Here is a 19,879-nt window from a genome sequence, read left to right on the forward strand (position 1 = left end):
TCTCAACTTTTGGCAATAGTGCAAGATTGGCAAAAGCGCATGATCAAGATGTCTTAATCCCTAGTGTCGAACTATCCTGAGACATGAGATTCCAAATGCAACTATGCAAGGATATTTGTCGGAATCTCTCTACTACAGATTTTTTTATAGCTCTAGTATCAGTTTAATGTCAAATATTTATCCATTTTCGTAATCCCTGTAACCCCTAGATAGAGGATTGCTCCAGGTGGCAAGAAGCCCGCATTGAGGTGTTTGATCGAGATTAAAGAAGATAAGCAAGAAATTTAAAGAACTGGAATCAAAGAATTCACACGTCTGCATTGAATCCCTTGTGAATTAATGGACGCAGATGGCATATCAATGAAAGCAAAATTACATTCTTCTAAAGAAATCATGTTTTTCTTTCTATATTTGGTGCTTGTGTAGCGGTAGACTGACTTTAGACATTGGTGACAGCAATGAGACCTACTCTGTTAGGATGCATGTGCAGGCCCTCCAATTTTTATTTTTTTTTTAAAAAGATGACAAGACATCAGATTAAGAACACAATACAACTATTCACATCAGTGATGAGTATTTTAGAATTCCAACGGCGAAGTGCTGCAGGAAGACATTGAGTTATGCCGATTCTCAGCCAATATAATATCTCTCTATCTCTCATTTATTTGCGCGATTCCCACTGACATCATATTGTTTAAAACGATAATAATGAATTCCCTAAAGCAGTATGCTTCAGTGCATAAAATAATCAGTTGCTTCTGAAAATTACATGTACCTCCACAAAAGTCCTGCATAGTCTGTCTTCGCAATTCATCACCGTCTTGCAAAAGAGTGCCAAACATTGAGCTTGAAACTCGTGAAGAATCAATCTGAAGTCGCTTCTGCATAACAGTTCAGGCAGAAACAGATAGAAATCCCATCTCCCGTGATTGGTCCAAGCCCCAGATCCAGACAGAGGCAATTGTAAAGATTTTCTTTTGCTGCAGAAAATCATCAAAGACATGAAAAATACCCAGTTGCTGATTGTCTGCATCGCAAAAGCGAGGAAAATGCCGACAGTCGTATTCTTAGCTGTAATGACTGGAGAAGACCTGACACTGGAAATTGTGAGTCGGGATTTTGAATCATCAATTATGCAAAAGACTATCTTCTGCGAGTGCATGACTCGTCAACATGCAAAGAATACACCTGTCCTGCCCATTCTTGAACCTGAGTAGCCTTCAAATTACAAATAAGCTCACCAGAAGTTCCTACACATAAAGCTGAAGGTAGATCAGTTAAGAGGCGGTTTGAGTAGCAAATTAGTGACTATTTGACGACTTCATGACAATGACATATACATAGTTAAATTCACCACAATTGACCAAATAGGTCCTCATTGACCACCTCCTTGAGAGAAAAAATCAATTTCCAGAACCACAAACAAAAATGCATGTAAGCTACTTGTTAAGAGGAGAGAAATCTTATAGTTAGCTCATGATGTCAATTGGTGGACAAAAAGAAACACGACACTAAAATATTTTTACTGGCTTTGGTATACTTGAGTGTCAGGCTGTAGCGAAACTAAAGCCTACTTTTTCTATTGACCATTTTAATGAAGCACTAAAGGCAGGTGTATGACTTCCTTAAATGTCACCATTCGGATTAAGGCCATCTTCAAGCACTCTAATCTGAGTTGCCGAAAAATTAATTTGATACCATTAATGCTGCGGATGAGATGTATAATAGTGAATGCGTCAAGATATCTATTGTCATGCTCACATGAATTTTCTTGCTAATAAACCGCCCCTCAAACTTCCTGCAGCTCCTTTTCTATTTAGTCCTAAGAAATTCATTAACAGATATGAAAATCAGAGTTGAATAAGGAGCATGTTATGATTTCAACTACTTCATGATCCTTAAAAAAAAGCATGGTCACAAGATCAAGCAAATCCCACCAATAGCAGGTAAGTAAGGCAAGAGGGTTATGCTCATAACTACCCTCTGACCTAGCTGCCAATTGAAAATCCATGTAGAAATATATGAGATTTGGGTCTAAGTAGAAGTGCAGATGAGTTTCCAGTTGGAAGTAAAGAAGCAATAGCCAATTTCTTATTAGGATTCCCTGTGAGGATGGGAAATTATAACACTATAATGTGGAGACTTTTCTGGTTCAAGTCATCATCCTATGAGTTGCGGTAGAGAACTCACATTTATTGCATATTAGGCAAGATTCAAACAAAGAACAATAATAGTATCATAATGAATTAAAAACCTTCATAAGAAAAAAAAATCTACTTCCAGTCGATCTGATTTAGAGTCTTTAAATGTTTATCTGTTATTTAGATCAGAAAAAGAGATTTGAGTTTATAGCACAATAAACAGATAACAAGCTGACTAAGGGGAAGATTGATCACCCACCCGTTGGTATTATCCTCTAGTCTATTGCAATAGTGTTAACCAACATACTTCCATGTCTCTGCCGGAAACAGGAAATTACGATCATGACAGTCACCGGCTACATCTCACATTCTGTACTTCTGATCTTGCATCTAGTCTGAACGGGCATCCTTCTATAAGAAAGTAAGAACAAGCTCAGAAAGAAGGATAACACCATGTTTTTCAGTATCAGCACATAAACAGTTCACCATCATCATCCATGCAACCATCAATACTTTTCTGTGTTCAAAGAAATGACTATGACAATTGCGATGGTATAATTTCAACAGGCTGATGTTGTACAGTGACCTAAATGTAATGGGAAACAGGACCACAGAACAGCTTAGAAGACACGCTACATGTTCAGGCATAGGGCAATCCAATAAAACCACTGCTTCTTTAGGCAATCATCATTACCAACTTGACAGCCACACACAATCTCTCCTCGTATCATCGTTTGTCTACTCTAGATCAGAGTATTAAAGTTCTATGTTGTAACCATGTCAGAACAGCACCTAACTACTCCATCCTATGTCCTAATATGGCTCCCATTCAAGTCGCCAATCTTAGAGTGATGCACAAACAATATTTAGTTCCCTACTTCCAGGTTGGGCCTTTATGCTCAAACGAGTTCTATCTTTAGTGTTTCCAGGAAAAACACACAAAATAAGCCCCTAGATTGCTAGCTTGATGGCATGATGATGTGGGGTTCGCTTGTTAATTTCAAACTTGTGTCAAATGACAGTCTGTAAGTGGCAACATATAACCAGGTCCAGAAATGATAGGTAAATTAGGGGCAAAAGCCCCAAAATAGGCTGCTAGACAGCATAATTGACAGAATGCCATGAGCAAAAACAATCAGTAAAACTTTTAATGGAGAAAAAAGTAGAGGTCCAATAGAAAGTTCTACCATAATGCAGAGGAAAAGATGACAATAATTTCAGGGACATACCATACTCCAAGCCCATCAGAAGAAAGGTAATAATTGGGTGGTATCAACTGCATTTCAGTGTAGAAGGATGCTTCACAGGATTAGTAGTGCTTTCAACTCTGAGGCACGATGTGTCCACGTTCCACAAAGAGTAACATAAGCTTATCTGCCTCCTCCAGTTTGCCTTCTGACATAAGTCCTTTGGTCACTCTCTCACACAGTTTTAAATCAGGAATCAGACTCCGCCGAAACATTTTGCATGCAACTTTGTATGCTGACAGAGGGATCCCCTTGCTCAAATAACTCTCCATTAAGACATGGCATGTATTGGCATCAATACGAGAAGCTGTTCTCAGAACCTTACCCAGAAGCTTTTCAGCTGCCTCTAAGTTTCCAAAATTACAAAGCTTCTCAATGACTTGATTGTATGCTATTCTGAACTTTTGCCTTAAAAGCATCTTTTCCAACAACTTTAACAAATCTTCCACCTGACCCCTTTCACAATAACGGTGTATGACTGTCCTGTATGTAACTGGAGTAGGAAGCAAACCCTTCTTCAGCATCTTCATGACAAGGTCGGTTGCCTCTTCAATTCTTCCCTTCTTCCCCAATGCATCTATGAGTGTCGTATATGTGAATACATCAGCATGTCTGTTGCTGAGGTACATGTCATCGAGCAAAGATAGAGCCGCATCCAAATTATCTGTCTGACAGTACCCATGAATTACGGTGGTAAAGTTCACAACATTAACAGCACACCCTTTCTTTGAACATTCTTCCATGAACCTTTTAGCCTCGTCCACTTTTCCCTTCTCGCAGAGAGACTGAAGAAGTAAGTTAATTTCAACAGGAGTGGGAAAGAATCCCTTCTTCACCATCTCTCGAGCTACCTCACTGGCCTCTGACAACTTTCCCTCCCTGCGCAGCCCGTGCATCACCACACTGTAAGTAATGGCATTAGGACTCCACCAGTTCTCTTCGCTCGTGTCCATCATTTCTCTAGCTTCTGAAGACTTACCACTTCGACAGAGCCCAGTTAACAAGGCTGTATAAGATACAGTGTTTGGCTTGCAGCCATGCTTTTCCATCTGCTTCAGCAGCTTTCTAGCTTGATCTACTTTACCTACTCGACAAAACCCATCAATAACAGAGGTATATGTCACCACATCTGGCAAGCAACCCTTCAATAACATCTCATTCACTATTTCCTTTGCCTTATCTAGGTTCCCCTCTTTACAGAATGAATCGACTATGGCACTATGCCCTACTTTATCAATCTGAAAGCCTCTCTGTTCTGCTTCCCTCACAAATTCAAGAGCCTCGTCTCCATGACCATGCTTGGCAAGCACATGGACTAGATGATCATAAGTAACCTGGTCCGGTAATAAATTGCTGTCCCTTACCATTTTCTGCAACATCTCCCTCACTTCTTCAACCCTTTTTTCTTTACATAGAAAATCCATGACAGTATAGTAACTGACCTTATCTGGAGGACAACCCTTCGCAGGCATTCCATCAAGCAGCTCAATGGCATCGTCGACACGATGCAAATCACAGTAACCCATGATTAAACAATTATAAGTAACCACATTTGGCGTAATTCCAACAAGTTGCATTCTCTCCATGAACTTAAATGCCTTTTCAAGCCTGTTAGCCCTTGTGAGGACATTCATTGCCACGTTGCATATTGATAAATTAGGTTCAACACCTGCCTTCTGCATCAACGTCAGAACCTGCAAGGCGCGCCTTAACTGGCCTGCCCTACTGTAGGACAGCATGAGATATCCAAAAGCTTCAGGCTCACGCACGATGCGCCTTCGGCGCATGAGCCGGATAATTCTCCTAGCGCCTTGGCACAATTTGGTCTTGCTCAAGATCCCCAACATCGTATAATACACGATAGGATCATGCCGGTACCGCCACTGTCGATCGGCCCAGTAGAAGAACTTCAAGGCAACCCGTTCATCCTCCTGCGCGCGAAGCACGGCGCACACTTGCCTCGGCTTGAGGCTCCTCAATAGATGCCTCAGCTCACCTTCAAGGTCCGGGTTCCAAACTGACTGAAGCTGAACTAGCCTACAAACTTCCCTCACCAAAGGGTGTCTCAATTCATCTCCACATTCTTCAATACTTCGAATGAAATCACTCCGTCCATTCTTCAAATTGAGCGGTTTCACCACCGGAAAACAATCCTCCTCTTCCGAGCCAACACTTTCCTCTGCTTCGTCACCGCTCGACTCTTCGCCCACCTGAAAATTTCCGAAGTCAGGCTTAGTGTCATATCCACAGTCACCTGGCGTGCGTGCAAACGCTTCATCACCGACGCCGCCGCGACCCATCATCCTTTCAAACGAATCGAACCCATCAAAACCATCCTTTCCCCGAGGCCGGACAGCGGAATCCCGACCGGGAACGCGAGGAGAAGCAGGAGTTTCGGACGAGGTCGATGCACAGGCCAATGGGCGTAGTACCCACAAACGATCATGGCGTGCAATGCCACTGCGCAACCGAGAGAGACCCGCCAAGCGGTGATGATTCCTGGGCAGCATTCTTTGAACCTATCCACACGAAGCGCTACACTGGAACATGTCGATGCTAACGAAGGCGGACTTCATTCGCTGGAATCCCATCAGACGAACTGCTCCGGAGAGTCCTTTCGCCGGCGGGCTACCATGGAACCGGGATCGACAGACGAGTCGACGGTGTGTTTCTATGCCCCTGTGTCCAAAAGCACGGATCTTTCCCCGACCATGAAAACCGGCACCGGTCGATTTTTCACTTGAGCTTTTGTAGAATGTAATCGACACAAGGACATACGAAAAATTCCAAATAATAACACGAAGAATTCTCATTTTCTCAAATCAATGTCTAAAGTGAATATTATTTCAAATAAGAGGCATGACCATGCCGACTAGCTAAATATTCCGGTCGGTCAATAGCATTTTCGCCTAAGGACAATTTTAACTTAAATTTTAGTTAAATTAGATTAAAAATTAAGCATGCTGAAAGTTTTTAGAAACAAAATACAGGCCAGCTCTCCTGCATGTGGCCACCGCCCGAGGCGTTGGCAATAGCTGGCGAGGTCGTCTACGACTCTCGCTAGAATCGGGAGTCGCAGCCTTCTCCCGGTCCACTAGGCCCTCGCTTTTGGTTGACGAGGCTCGCTGGCCGTCACCGTCACTCACTGGCGATCGGGCACAGGAGAAGGGCCTGAGTTTTTTCTTTCTTTGTGCGCGTTTGATTTCTTTTTCTATTTTTTAGTTTTAGCTTTTTTTCTTTTTTGAGTTTGTCTTTTTTATGGAAATATTTTGGATATTTTAACGTAATTTAATTAAGATTTTGTGTAAAAATTAGGATTCCGATCAAAACGACGTCGTTTTAGTGATTTAGTTAACCTTAACGCCACGTAGGACGCCACATGAGAGAGTTAAAATATTTTAAAAATTATGTTGGCATATTCCATTAGAGTTAGCAAAAGGACTCGATTTTAACACAAAATTGAATCCTGGGCAAAAGGCCTGCAAGCTCTCACCTGCCGCTAGCGAGGACCTAGCAAGGGTTGCATTGCTCAGGTCCTCGCTAGCTAATCCTCGCCCAAATCTAGTGATGGTTAGCCTTGCCTATGGCCAACAAGGGTTGCCCAAGCGAGGTTGGCCCTCGACTATGGCTTTCAAGGGTGGCCTCGCTCGAGTAGGGCAAGGGTCAGGTGCTCGACCCTCTCCGAGTATTGTTGATGGCCGGCCATCGCTATTGGCGAAAAGCAAAGAAAAAAAAAAGAAAGAAAAAAAGGGAAAAAAAAAGTAAACGATGAAAATGCCTTTAATCAGTCGGTGAAGTCAAATTCTTCTTTGAGATTGACATGATTACTTTATATTCTTATTTGAAATAATGTTCACTTTATACTCTTATTTGAGAAAATGAGGAAATTTTAGGCTCTTATTCGAAACAAGATTCATTTCATGTCCTTATTTGAGAAAATAAGAATACTTTAGGCTCTTATTTGGAATTTTATTTATGAATACATTTACTTCAATGGGTTCAAAAATTACTAAATCGTTTATTAATGTCAATAAATACTAAAAGGGCATCAAGCAAATAACTAAATAAAAAGATATTGTAATTTTCAACATATTGATTATTTTTGTGATATTCATTACAAGTGCCCCAAGCAAGATCCTATCATTAATATATGAAAACTTACTACTCACATTAAAGTTACCGAGCATAACGAAAGTTACTTATTAAGTTTATGTTTATTTCGTAGAAATGAATTATTGAGAAAACATTTTCATGAAAACGATCATTTGTATCACTTACAAAAATGAATAAACGAAAAATATTTTCATCGTTTACAAAAATATTGAGACATAAATCGTTTATCTATAATGAAAATAATTTCTACTAACTAATTATTTCAGATGATACAAGCTATCGTTGTTAAGGAAAATATTTTTTAAAATTATTTATTTTTCACGAGACAAAAAGAACTTAAAGTTGTTACATTCATGTGGTAAGAGTTACTAATCATATTCAAAGCTATTTCGATAGGTACACCAACCAGTAATTGCTTACGTAGCCCCTTGAATCTTACAAGTCGCATTTAACTCCATCACAGCTCCCTGGATCCTAGAACCTTTCCAAGTCTTGCGTTCAAGTTGTCTACTACACACATCAAATACGTGAATTGAAAAGTAGAGACGAGTCGCCATCAATTGTCTTGTGTTTAAAATATTGTAAGGAAATGTAAATAAACACGTCAATTTAACACAAGGAACATTTTAAATTGCTCAACAAATCGAGTTACAAGCGCGATGAGTTTGTTTCGGTTTATCTTATCGAAAATATGATGATCCTCACCATACTCAAGCGAAGGCTAATAGAGAGAATGAACCTAAATATAATAATTTAAATAGGAAATTGGACATATAAATAAAGTTTAAGAACAAAATTGAACAAAAAATGATTGATTAGTAATTTTTACGGCATGTCAACAAATTTTATTAAATTTTAATGGAAGGACTACACTAAAATAAAAAGAAACTTAGGGAATATATTGGACAATGAGGAAAAACTCAAATACTACCATTGTCATTGGCCCTAAAATATACTTATGTTAGCCCTTGTATGTAGAGGTGAGCTCGAAATTTGTAATCAAATGAAGGGGCATTTGGTGAAAGCAATAGTATTTCGGTAACTCATTTTGGTGTATTTTTTGTAAAGAACTTCGAAATGAAAAGAAAAATAAAAAGAAAAGCAAATCTAGGCGAGCATTGGCAGAGGCAGGGACTGAGCGAGCTTTTCCAGCATTGACCATAAACGAGCATCGACGGCTACCAAAGGCGACCATTGGCTGAGGTCGCGCGAACCCAGATGAGGCAATCGTTGGGGTCAGGCGACCTCTGCAAGGTGGAGAGGCTTCATCGGCAATTTGCAACGTCGTAACTAGGGTCTTTTGATTTGGAGATTTGTAACGTTAGAGCTTCACCGGCGACCGTCTCACAGACCATTCAGGCCCTTCGACCATTTGCAACCTAGGCGATGGTCGCCGAGGATGTATGTAGAGGTCGCACGACCATGTTCAAAGGGCCAGATTTGGGTCGATCGACCCTTGATCTCGACCTCGACCTCGACCCACAGCAGCTCAAGCCAAGACAGTAGCTTCTGCGAAGACAGCGGCTTGACGACATATGTGACCCTCAACCTCGACGGCAAGCAACCTCGACCTGGACCTCAACCTTAATGACAAACCAGCGAGCACAATGAAGAAGATGAACAGTATTTTTTAGGGCAAAAGTAGAACACGTAATTATCAATGAGGATAATATTGAAAAGAAAACAAAAGTCATTAAACCCTCACGATAGCATTCCAAAAATGCTGAAAGCCAAGGCAGGTCTCTATTTGCGTTGGGCTTTCAGCTTATTAGCATTTGACCAATGGGGTCTCAAAAACACTTGCCAAACACATCATATTTTCTCCAAGGGACTTTAGGGGCTCAAAGCTCGTTGGGAAAGCTGAACCAAACATGGATACGATTTAGTTTCCAGTTCCTTGTACGGAACCAAATTGACCAAACCGAATCGATATTCCTTGTTTTTATTTTTCTTTCATAATTTTTTTTCTCTTGTAGAACTAATGCTGCATTGGGGGCACATGCAATATGCATTGTGAAAATTTTTCCTCAGATCCAAAGCAAAACTCCAAAATCATGATTAAAACTCGAAAAAATAAGACTGAATCTCTCTTCTATTTTCCGAAGGGATAAGAAACTCATGCTAAGTTTTCACATTAAGATGCGTTTATTTCGCAGAAAATGTACCATTTTTGAAAAAATACTTTTTTGGAAGTCATTTTTTAGGAAAATGTGTTCATTTTTCGGTATTTGGCTAAAACCTAAAAAAGACTTGAAAGTATTTTTAGTTGTTTGATGAGAAAAATTTAATGGTGAAAATTATCAAAAAAATTTATATATTTTTAAGTTATTTTAAATTATTTTTTCTCTTTTTTCTCTTTCCTTCTTCTTCCTCACATCCGCCACTCCACCTCAACCGCTGCTCCTTCCTCCTCTCCACCACCACAGCCATCTCCGACGACCTCGCCTCCCTCTGTGCTGACTCCATCCACCTCAGCCACCTCATCCTCGACCTCAGGCGAGCTCGAACTCGCCGGGATCTAGCGAGGCCGCGGCGAGCTTCTCTCGCTAGATCGACCTCAAGCTTGAGCCGAGGCCAGCGAGCTCGTGGCTTGCTTGGATCGGCTGAGCCTCGAGCTCGCTGGCCTTAGTTGAGCCTCGAGCTCGTTGGGCTGCCAGTCGGCTGAGGAACGAAAAGAAAGAAAAAAAGAAAAATAAAGAAAAAAAGAAAAGAGAAGAAAAGATTAAAAATAATAAAAAATTTGATTTTTTTAAATAAAAAATAATTAACAATTCGATTTTAAAAATATATATATTTTATAAGAATAATTTCATTAATCAAGGACCAACGCACGATTTTTGTGAACCCGACTAGAGCTCAAGCATCAAGGACCGAGCATGGCTTTTGTAAACCCGAGTTCGGGTGCCGGAGCATCAAGTACAGGCGCAAGGGGTTTAGGCCCGGCTTTGATGGTCCTAGGTGTAGGCTGGTAAGCTTAGCCTCGCCGGCTTGCGCTTGTGGCTGGCAATGGCTGGCGAGCGGCGGAGCGAGGAAGAAGGAAAAAGAAAAAGAAAAGAAAAGAAAAAATATTAACAAATTCATAATGAGTAATTCCAGAAAGTATTTTCACCTTCTTATATTAGAGAATTCACTTTCCTAATTTTATACATTAATATTTTCCTTGATCGGAAAGTATTTTCACAATCTTATATTAGGGAATTCACTTTTCTAATTTTATACATTAATGTTTTCGTTAACCGGAAAGTGTTTTAAATTAATTTACCATTTTCGGCAAACCAAACGGAAGAAAGTCTGGAAAGCGGATTTTCGCAAAACACTTTTCCTCAAACAAACGCAACATAAGTAGAAATCCATTTACACCAAAAAAGATAAGTTTAGATTATCAAATTCCAATACAAGAAATTTGTGTACCAACAAAAAGAAATATGCTCAGTTAATTCTCGAGAGTGCGAATCTGACTCACCTTGCAATCGATAACCCCATATTTACATGGGCCCAAAATGTAATTCCCAATGTAAAAAGCAAACGAAAAGTGGGGGGGTGTGAAAAATCAGATTTCCCACCGAATCCGATGTGAAACTCGAAAAGCGGAAGATCGAGAGAGGGAACTACCATTTAACATCACCTACGTTCCCCCAGGTGAAATGCACAGGCGCACGCACGAATTTCATTCCTGCATTTTGGGTTCCTTTCTATTATAGTAGGCTTCACATTCTCTCTCTCTCTCTGTCTCTCTGTCTCTCTCTCTCTCTGGGCTGATCATCAGGGTTTTTGAGGGGGATCTTCAAGGCACGTTTGTCGTCTCCATCGAGAACACGTATCTGGGTCTCCTGCTCCGCCTCGGCCAACCACTGGGTAGCGGCGAAATGCGGCTGATTTTTTTTGAGGTTCGTGGTTCACCCTCGAATGATATTTGCTTCGACGCGGTGTGTTGATTCGTGACATTCGCTGATTTTTTTCGATTTCGATGTCGATTGTTGCCCAGCTGTGAATTTCCGCGGGGCGATTCCGCCGATCGGGCGGTTAGGTTTGTCGATCTGCATTGATGGGTCGATTTGGTTTTTGCCGCGTGTGTTGAGGAGGTGCTTAGATGTTGTGGAGACGGTCTCTTGGGTTTGGTTTTTGATCCGTTTGCGAGATGATTCTGGGAGGCAGTTGGTGATTTTGTTTGGCATAATTCTTGTTAGGTGCTGATAGAAATGAAGAGACTGAAGTTCGAAACCATGGGTGCCAGAAAGCCCAAGCTTTCGCACTTATTACTGGTTCTAGGGGCATTATACTTGCTTTTCATAACCTTCAAGTTCCCAAAGTTCTTAGAGATGGCAACCTCGATGAGTGGAGATGATAGCCCCATTGGGTCGGTGAAAGAGGATTCTAAAGATAGGACCCTAAGCAAAACATTCATCACTTCTGTTCACGAGGATAAATTTCACCAGAGCTTGGAAGATTTTCAAAGCCAAAATGTTTTAAAAATGCCTAGGAAGGAACGCACTGAAGTGGAAATAACTGGGTCTAGGCCCACTAAGATATCTCAACCCCGCTATGGTCGAATAATGGAAGAAATCATGAGGCGGAGGAATAGGACGAGAGAACTATCGGCGCTTGAGAGGATGGCAGATGAGGCTTGGAGTTTGGGGCTAAAAGCATGGCAGGAATTGGGCAGGTTTAATCTGAATGAGACTGCGCAAACTTCGCTCTTGGAGGGGCCAATAGAGTCGTGTCCTTCGTGGGTTTCAACGAGTGGGGAAGAATTGGCGCGGGGAGATAAACTCATGTTTCTTCCTTGTGGGCTTGGTGCAGGATCTTCTATTACCGTGGTTGGAACTCCTCATCATGCCCATCAGGAGTATGTCCCACAACTTGCAAAGTTAAGGCGTGGTGATGGTGTGGCTATGGTCTCGCAGTTTATGGTTGAATTGCAGGGGTTGAAGGCTGTAGATGGGGAGGAGCCTCCCAAAATTTTGCATTTGAACCCAAGAATAAAGGGGGATTGGAGCCACAGGCCAGTTATTGAGCACAACACTTGTTATAGAATGCAATGGGGAACAGCTCAAAGGTGCGATGGTTTATCGTCCAAGAACGATGAAGACATGCTAGGTAAGATTTATCTTCAAAGTGTCTTCAGACTTCGTCTGTTTAGTATCGGTGAGTTTATATCTTCTATTGACTTTTGATTTCTCGGGAATACTTGCTGTTATTGTATGTTTGATTTTCATGTCTTACTCCAGGAAAATAGGGCTAATTCTCTAAAAAAACCTCAACTTTAGGTCCAATGTCAATTCTGTTCTGAACTTTTTTTGTTTGAAAAAAATCCCCAACTCTCACTCTAGTCCCAAATCTGCCCACATGTCCAAAAATTGCTACTAGTTTCTTCAAGATTATCAATATTAGCAGACTCTTTTGTTCCATACGAAGGTGAGGGGCTTGATGAAAACACAACTTTTGATTATGAACCTCTAATTGGCCCTGATGTTGAATCATTGATAATTTTAAAGAAACTAATGGTTATTTTTGAACGCATGGGAATATTTGGGACCAGAGTGAAAGTTGGGGATTTCTTTTTTAGACAGAAAACAGTTCGGGGCAGGATTGTGATTGCACCCAAAGTTGAGGGTGTTTTAGGGAATTAGGCTTAGGAAAATATGAAAAGTTATGACTATTAAGAGTCGTTATCTAATTTGAGAATCTTGCTTCTATCTTAAATGGTTACCTTTACTTTTATTAAGGTTAAGGGGTTAAATGGCATCAAAGTGGGTCTAGAGTTGCTTTTGAAGTCTTGATCTAGATGTTAGAATGATTGATTATCTAAAGGTTTGAATAGAATTCTCACAGAATTCTAATCTTAATTAATGAAATCTTATGATTGACTCTTTTCTATAGATTCTATCCAATAACCTCAATATAGTCTATGGACGTGTATAATTTGGGTTATATGATTTTAAACTTGATTTAATGTTCTAGTTTTATATATGATCATAATTCTTAAATAATGATTTTACTAGGAATATCATGTATTTTCTTTTATGTGCTTTACGTTCTTTTCCCTTCTTCTGGGTGCTTAAAGTCCTGGATTCTTTCTATTTCTGGATCTGATCCATCAGGCATCCATATTGAACCTAAATAAGATCCTATTTTCCGCTTTGAGGCATACAAACATCGGCATAATCTGTAATCCTGTTAACTCAATAGTCTAAAAAGGACTTCTACCAATAAGAAGTTATATGAAGGGTAGGTATGTTGACTCATGACAAGCAGTCAAAAAGAAGCATTCAAAAAGAGGCTATGTTATATTTGTTAATGGATGCAAGGATCAACACTTTGCTGAACTTGTGGGATGTTTACTGCCTTCTTTTTGGTCCTGTACAAGGTAGTTTTTTTTTTTTTTTTTTGGTAAGGAAAGGTAGTTTTGTATTCACATTGTTGATTTTTGTGCAATTACTGGTTTTCTCCATGAAGAGGCTCACTCAGTGGCAATGAGAGTAAAAATTGGTTTAAATCTGGATTTGTTCCCTTGACTTGTGTTATTTTCATCGTGTGGTTATTGAGTATCCTTATTCACAATGCTATCCTCCAATTTGTTAAAAAAAAAAAGGGTTGATTTTGTTTCTTGTGACATAGTTCTCTTTAGAGATCGGCAACATGGATAAACTGGAAACTTTGGTTAGGTCGTATAAACGATCTCGAAGCCCTTAAAAGTAGTAACATAATTTTTGATGAATTGGTTGATGTTGCTTGAAATATGTGTTGGAGGAGGTCAGGATCAACCCTTTGCACAATTTGGATGGTACATTAGTGAACAAAAGGGTTTGTGGACTACATGTGAAAATGGCAACAGTTGAGGGACCAGATCTATATTTGAACCGTAAAAGTTTGGTCTCTCGTGAACTTCTCCCCATTCTTTTATTATGTATGAGCTGTAAAAACACAATAGTTGGTACTTGTAATCTAAACATAAGAAACTTTTGAGCAGAGACAGATGGCTTATAGTGGGGTAGGCATTTTACAGAAAGAGTAGCTGCGTATTTTTGCTGTTGTCAGTGATTTTCAGAATGGTTAGTTTCCACTTGGTACATTCGTACATTGACTCTTTAGCCCAGGAAAGCGATGGTGTTTGTCTTTCTTGGATGCGTTCTATATGGAGTCACCAAGCTCTGTTTGGCTTTAAGAACTTGGTGCAGAAACTGAGATCAAGGTGATTTGAGAGTGAAGTGGCATCACCACTGCACTGATTTTATCTGGAAAAGCTTGTAGAACCTCTTTTTATTTGTTTTGGGTTTTCCTAGATGAAGGTTAGGAGTCATTTTACCAATTAAGCCTTTCAAAATAATAGCCCTGTCTGATGATTCCAGTTCATTTTCGATCCGTTTGACTGTAGGTGTGTATCATTGGTCGCACTTTGTGTCATGTGCCAATACATATTGGTATTTTTTTTTTCTGCTGGAATTGTGTTTTATCCTTTTAGTATTTTGTAAACTATTGTTCATTGATTGCTGTATGTTCTGTTAATTAACCATTATTTTCTCACTTGGTTGCTCGAATTGGTTAAATATTGATGGAAGGGAAATTTTACTATGGAAATGGCCGAGGGAGACAATTTAAACCTTGGGTGGAAAGTGTAACATTGAAGAGGGGCAAAAAGCAATACTTATATATGATTGTAAAGATAGAGAAATAGAATTATAAGCATACTTTCTGTCTAGTAGTTCATTGGTCATCTTTGCTGGTTTGCTCACTGTTTGTTTGTGATTTTTCCTTCAGATTAATCAAGTTGGACCTTTATTGGTAATTCCAAGTAGAATTTATTGCATGGTCTCTTTCTTACTTCCTATGGTGGTGTTAATTAATGTGTGGATATTGATCTAATTGGTATGGTTTATAAGAGTAATGATAGTGGATGTTTGGAACTGATAGAAGCTACATGGTTATCACATTGTACATATAACATTTTTCTTGTGAATACTGGCAGTTGATGGATATGTGAGGTGCGAAAAATGGATGCGGAATGATAATGTTGATGCAAAAGAGTCCAAGACAACATCATGGTTTAATCGATTTATTGGACGTGAGCAGAAACCGGAAGTGACATGGCCTTTCCCTTTTGTGGAGGGTGGGCTGTTTATTCTCACACTTCGTGCAGGTGTTGATGGTTACCATATTAATGTTGGGGGTCGGCATATTTCTTCATTTCCTTATCGGACGGTATGTTGTTTGTCATGAGAGAGACTGATCACATGAGCTTTACTTCTTGGGGCAACTCTTCCAGTTTCATTGAATGAATGCTGAATATTTTCCTTTAGATGGAGATCATCAGCTTTTGCTTTAACATCTAATGCCATAGTAATTCTTCCTGTGGCTTTTGCTATAACTAATGAATCTCTCTTCATCTGGGATATCCTTATTCGATTCTGACGATTCCTAGTTATTAGGGTGATATGATGCTAGATCAATTATTTGTCTTGAGTTGCACACGTGGTATCTTCTAAAGCCTTTCTTTCTCCCTTGTATCTGTAGGGATTTACACTTGAAGATGCAACTGGATTAGCAATAAAAGGAGATGTTGTTGTTCATCAAGTTTATGCTACCTCTCTCCCTACTTCCCATCCAAGTTTTTCTCCTCAAAGAGTTTTGGAAATGTCTGAGAAATGGAAAGCTCGTCCTCTGCCTAGAAGACCAGTTAGGCTTTTTGTTGGAGTTCTTTCTGCAACCAACCACTTCGCAGAACGCATGGCAATCAGAAAGACCTGGATGCAATCAGCAGCGATAAAGTCTTCAGATGTAGTAGCTCGTTTTTTTGTTGCACTGGTAAGGTTGCTGGCATGCTGACTATAACTATTATTTGTCAAGCGTCAAATTTTAAATTGAGTGTGTTTAAGTTAGAGAGAATCAGATGCGCCCTCAGAATTTTACAATCTATTGGGCGGGTGTTTGTGTGACATGTGGTTTCTTGCTAATTGGAGTTTTTGTAGTTGTTATTGTTTGTTAGTAATCAAAGTTATAAGCTTTACTGAACGAGTTATTCAGGGAATACTTCATAAAGTTGGAATAATATGGCCAGAGACTTTCTGGATTGAATATAACACTAACACTATGGGAACTTAGAAAAATGACTTTGGCACCTGCGGTGCTGTCTTTTCTCTTGGTAGTGACTCAGACCCTCTTGGAAGAAAGTCTTGGACAAAATGGGTAGAGTATACTGACAAAATCTTAAATAAGCCTTTATGTTCAAATAAGTTGAGTTTGATGATGTGGTTCAGTTTTATGACCCTTCAGGCATGAAAGCAATCTATATAGATTCTGAATGGCCCAAGTTGCTTGGATCAGCAGCAATCCACATGACATGTTTGTATTTCCACTACATCAACAGAGTGGATTACTGATCTCTGTCTGTTTAGGTGTTAATTCGGCATCTTCTATATGCTTTTGGTCCAATAATTTAAGGGAGTCAAAGTCAATATTTCATAAAGCGCTGAAGGGGCGTCACAGTCTCTGTCATAGTTTCAAATGCATGGGTTGGCACTGAAATGTATTTAAAATTGAGGGTGTATTGGAGTAATTTACTTAATAGTAGCAGTAACTAAAAGAATACTGGAAAAAAAGTAAATGAATCATTTACATTTTGAGATAGCCATTTATGATGTTTTTAAGTAGTTATCATGTCATCATTTGTTGAAATCTGTTGCTGACAATGTTCACCGTAGAAACCCTTATGTGAAACTTCTTTTCGACGTGAGAAACTAATGCCAATTGTTACTTTTGAGATGGATGGAATCATTCACCAGAAAAAAGAGATGGAAGGATTCAGATGGCCTTCGTTAAAAGATTCACTGATTAATATGGGTAGGAGTGTTGACTTGGAGTGTGATTGTGTTATGTGTCGTAAGCAGTTAGTCATCAACTAACAATTGAACAGATCTATTGGAAAATTGAAGTTCACGAATTCTTTAATCTCTAAACGAATGCCCTTTAAATGTGAAGTACTATGATCAAATGTTTGTACGTGAGCAGATAATTTTTACATCGAATTATATCCATAAAATAGTACAGATTTATGCTTTCCTGTTCTATACAGTCCGTATGTAAACTTGTAAAGTATATTATTCTCTTTTCTGCTCATATTTTAAGAATCTTCGCACAATTGCCAACTTGCAATCTGATTGTTATATACTGTTTTTAGAATCCAAGGAAGGAGGTGAATGCAATGCTGAAAAAGGAGGCTGCCTACTTTGGTGATATAGTTATTTTACCATTTATGGATCGCTATGAGCTCGTGGTCCTCAAAACCATTGCGATATGTGAGTTTGGGGTAAGATTTTGTTTAAAAATCTACATGAAATAGTCTACCCACTTTGAACATTGTGTAGTAGGACTCTACTTTTAACAAGCTCATCATCCTGAATGCAGATTCAGAATGTGACAGCTGCATTTACAATGAAATGTGATGATGATACATTCGTAAGGGTGGATGCCGTCTTAAATGAAATTGACGGCATCTCTTCCAAAAAGTCTCTTTATATGGGCAATCTCAATCTCTTGCATCGTCCACTTAGAAACGGAAAGTGGGCGGTTACTTACGAGGTAGGACGCTTCTGTGGTTATGCTGATTATCAAATGCAATACCAGTTTGTTGTTTTGTTTGCTACTTGAAATTAGATGATTATTGTTGGATTGCTAGACATTTTCGGTTAGCGAAGGTACTTGGCCGCTTGATAGTCACTCATCGGATCTTCCATGTTCTCAGATGAGATAACCAACCAAGTTCACTAGATGTTATCGCCTTGAAGCTGGAATAGAAGACATTTGACACATGGACACATGCATGCACATATAATTTCTGCATACCCTGTTGATGATTAAGTTCAGTTTCATTATAGTGGACCTTTTGCTATGCATCTTGCTGAACAATTCGATGAGTATATTGCATGTATAGTAAGATTGTCTGCATTCTTTGCATGACATGATAATTCTCTCAAAGTGATTATTATTGTCCAACGCGACAGGAATGGTCAGGAGATATATACCCTCCGTATGCCAACGGACCTGGATATGTCATTTCAAGTGATATTGCTAAGTTTATTGTTTCTCAACATAGAAACCGAAGCCTTAGGGTGAGTTTATCCAACTCCTGTGTGGTTTTCGTAAGAATATATATCCTCCAAGCTTGTCTCATTAATGGCTGAACTGTTATATGTTTTGCCTGTGGGTAGCTCTTCAAGATGGAGGATGTGAGCATGGGGATATGGGTGGAGCAATTCAACAGTTCTGTGCCGGTACAGTACTCACACAGCTGGAAATTTTGTCAATACGGTTGCATGGAAGACTATTACACTGCACATTACCAGTCTCCTAGGCAGATGATCTGTTTGTGGGACAAATTGGCGAGGGGTCAAGCCCAATGCTGCAACTTTAGATGACGAGTAACAGACGAATCTCGTCTTTAAGGTTCAGTCGTATATAGTCCTCTTCGGCTTCTTGTAATTAAGCTCGCAGCTGGTTAGTTCCGCTATATCATGAAAAAGGTCAGGCTGGCAATCCTGGTTGAGAATGTGGTAAAGGAAATTTTGACCGGGATATATTGTACCATTGCACTGGCTGTTTGATCGAGCGGAGTAATTTTGGCTCGGTCATCTTGAACAGAATCTGTTTTGCACTACCGGGCAAATGTCTTAATTGAGAATTGAGTAGGCTACCGAGAGAAGCATGAACCAATAGGATGAAATGGAAAAGATGGGTTCAGGTCGATGCCTTATTTTTCGATCTCAGTTCTGTTTGACACCATGGTCTGCAGGCTGAATATGCCTGGAACTGACCCAATATTGTAGTTTCTATGTTCTCAATTTTGATGACCAAATTGTTATTCCGATCCAAAAATCCCGCGAGTTTGATTGATGAAATTTGCACTTCCACAAATCGGGCATTCTATCAAGTTCCACAAATTGGGTAAGTATTACATAGATCCGAGTCCATAACCCATATACATTGTGGGCGTTGATCATGTTTTGGAGAAATTATTTAGTGGTTTGTGAATGACACGTTACTAGCTCATGTGGCGAGTGTTTTTGTTGAACAGATTCACTCACAATTTGGTACTTGTCTCAAATATAAAAAAAATTGAAACAGTGGTCCTTTTTTCTCTCTCCCTCCATCTAGCTACCGCCTTGCCCAAGCTCCATGCTTCCCTTAACCGTCACCACCGGCAGAGTCACCGGCGCCACATCCAGGTCGACCACCGCCTCCATCGTCTTCGTGGCCGCTCTGTCTTCTCGAGCATTATTTCTCTTCCGTTGATTTATCTTTTGCCTTTTAAGTTTGCAGTGCTGCCCATCATGGCTGCTCGTCCCTGGCATCTTGACCTCGTCGTCAAGACTCATGGCCATTGAT

At 39.8% G+C, this 19,879-nt stretch overlaps 2 protein-coding genes across 14 annotated transcripts; one reads left to right on the forward strand and one right to left on the reverse strand.

Moving 5' to 3' along the window:
* Positions 1-627: 627 nt before the first annotated feature.
* LOC130134861 (pentatricopeptide repeat-containing protein At5g16640, mitochondrial-like) lies at positions 628-6,119 on the reverse strand. Of its 13 annotated transcripts, none has more exons than XM_056302619.1 (4): positions 3,371-6,119; positions 2,449-2,552; positions 1,762-1,822; positions 628-1,250 (listed from the first exon to the last, which is right to left on the reverse strand). In XM_056302619.1, exon 1 carries the CDS (start codon positions 5,896-5,898, stop codon positions 3,463-3,465), a length of 2,436 nt encoding a protein of 811 aa, XP_056158594.1. In that variant the 5' UTR covers positions 5,899-6,119; the 3' UTR covers positions 628-1,250; positions 1,762-1,822; positions 2,449-2,552; positions 3,371-3,462. The 13 variants fall into 13 exon arrangements, with proteins under 13 accessions (XP_056158594.1, XP_056158595.1, XP_056158593.1 ...); XM_056302620.1 differs by having other exon boundaries at positions 628-1,262; XM_056302618.1 differs by having other exon boundaries at positions 2,401-2,552.
* A 5,344-nt stretch (positions 6,120-11,463) lies between these two features.
* On the forward strand, positions 11,464-19,392 carry LOC130134855 (hydroxyproline O-galactosyltransferase GALT2-like). Its single transcript, XM_056302597.1, has 7 exons — positions 11,464-12,598; positions 15,468-15,700; positions 16,013-16,303; positions 17,676-17,804; positions 17,903-18,076; positions 18,499-18,606; positions 18,706-19,392. The coding sequence occupies exons 1-7, from the start codon at positions 11,701-11,703 to the stop codon at positions 18,910-18,912; spliced, it is 2,040 nt and encodes a 679-aa protein (XP_056158572.1). The 5' UTR covers positions 11,464-11,700; the 3' UTR covers positions 18,913-19,392.
* Positions 19,393-19,879: the final 487 nt, after the last annotated feature.

Source organism: Syzygium oleosum, unplaced genomic scaffold, assembly GCF_021117445.2.
Source record: "Syzygium oleosum isolate NSW1041296 unplaced genomic scaffold, Sole_v2.1 Sole_v2.24, whole genome shotgun sequence".
Lineage (NCBI taxonomy): Eukaryota > Viridiplantae > Streptophyta > Magnoliopsida > Myrtales > Myrtaceae > Syzygium > Syzygium oleosum.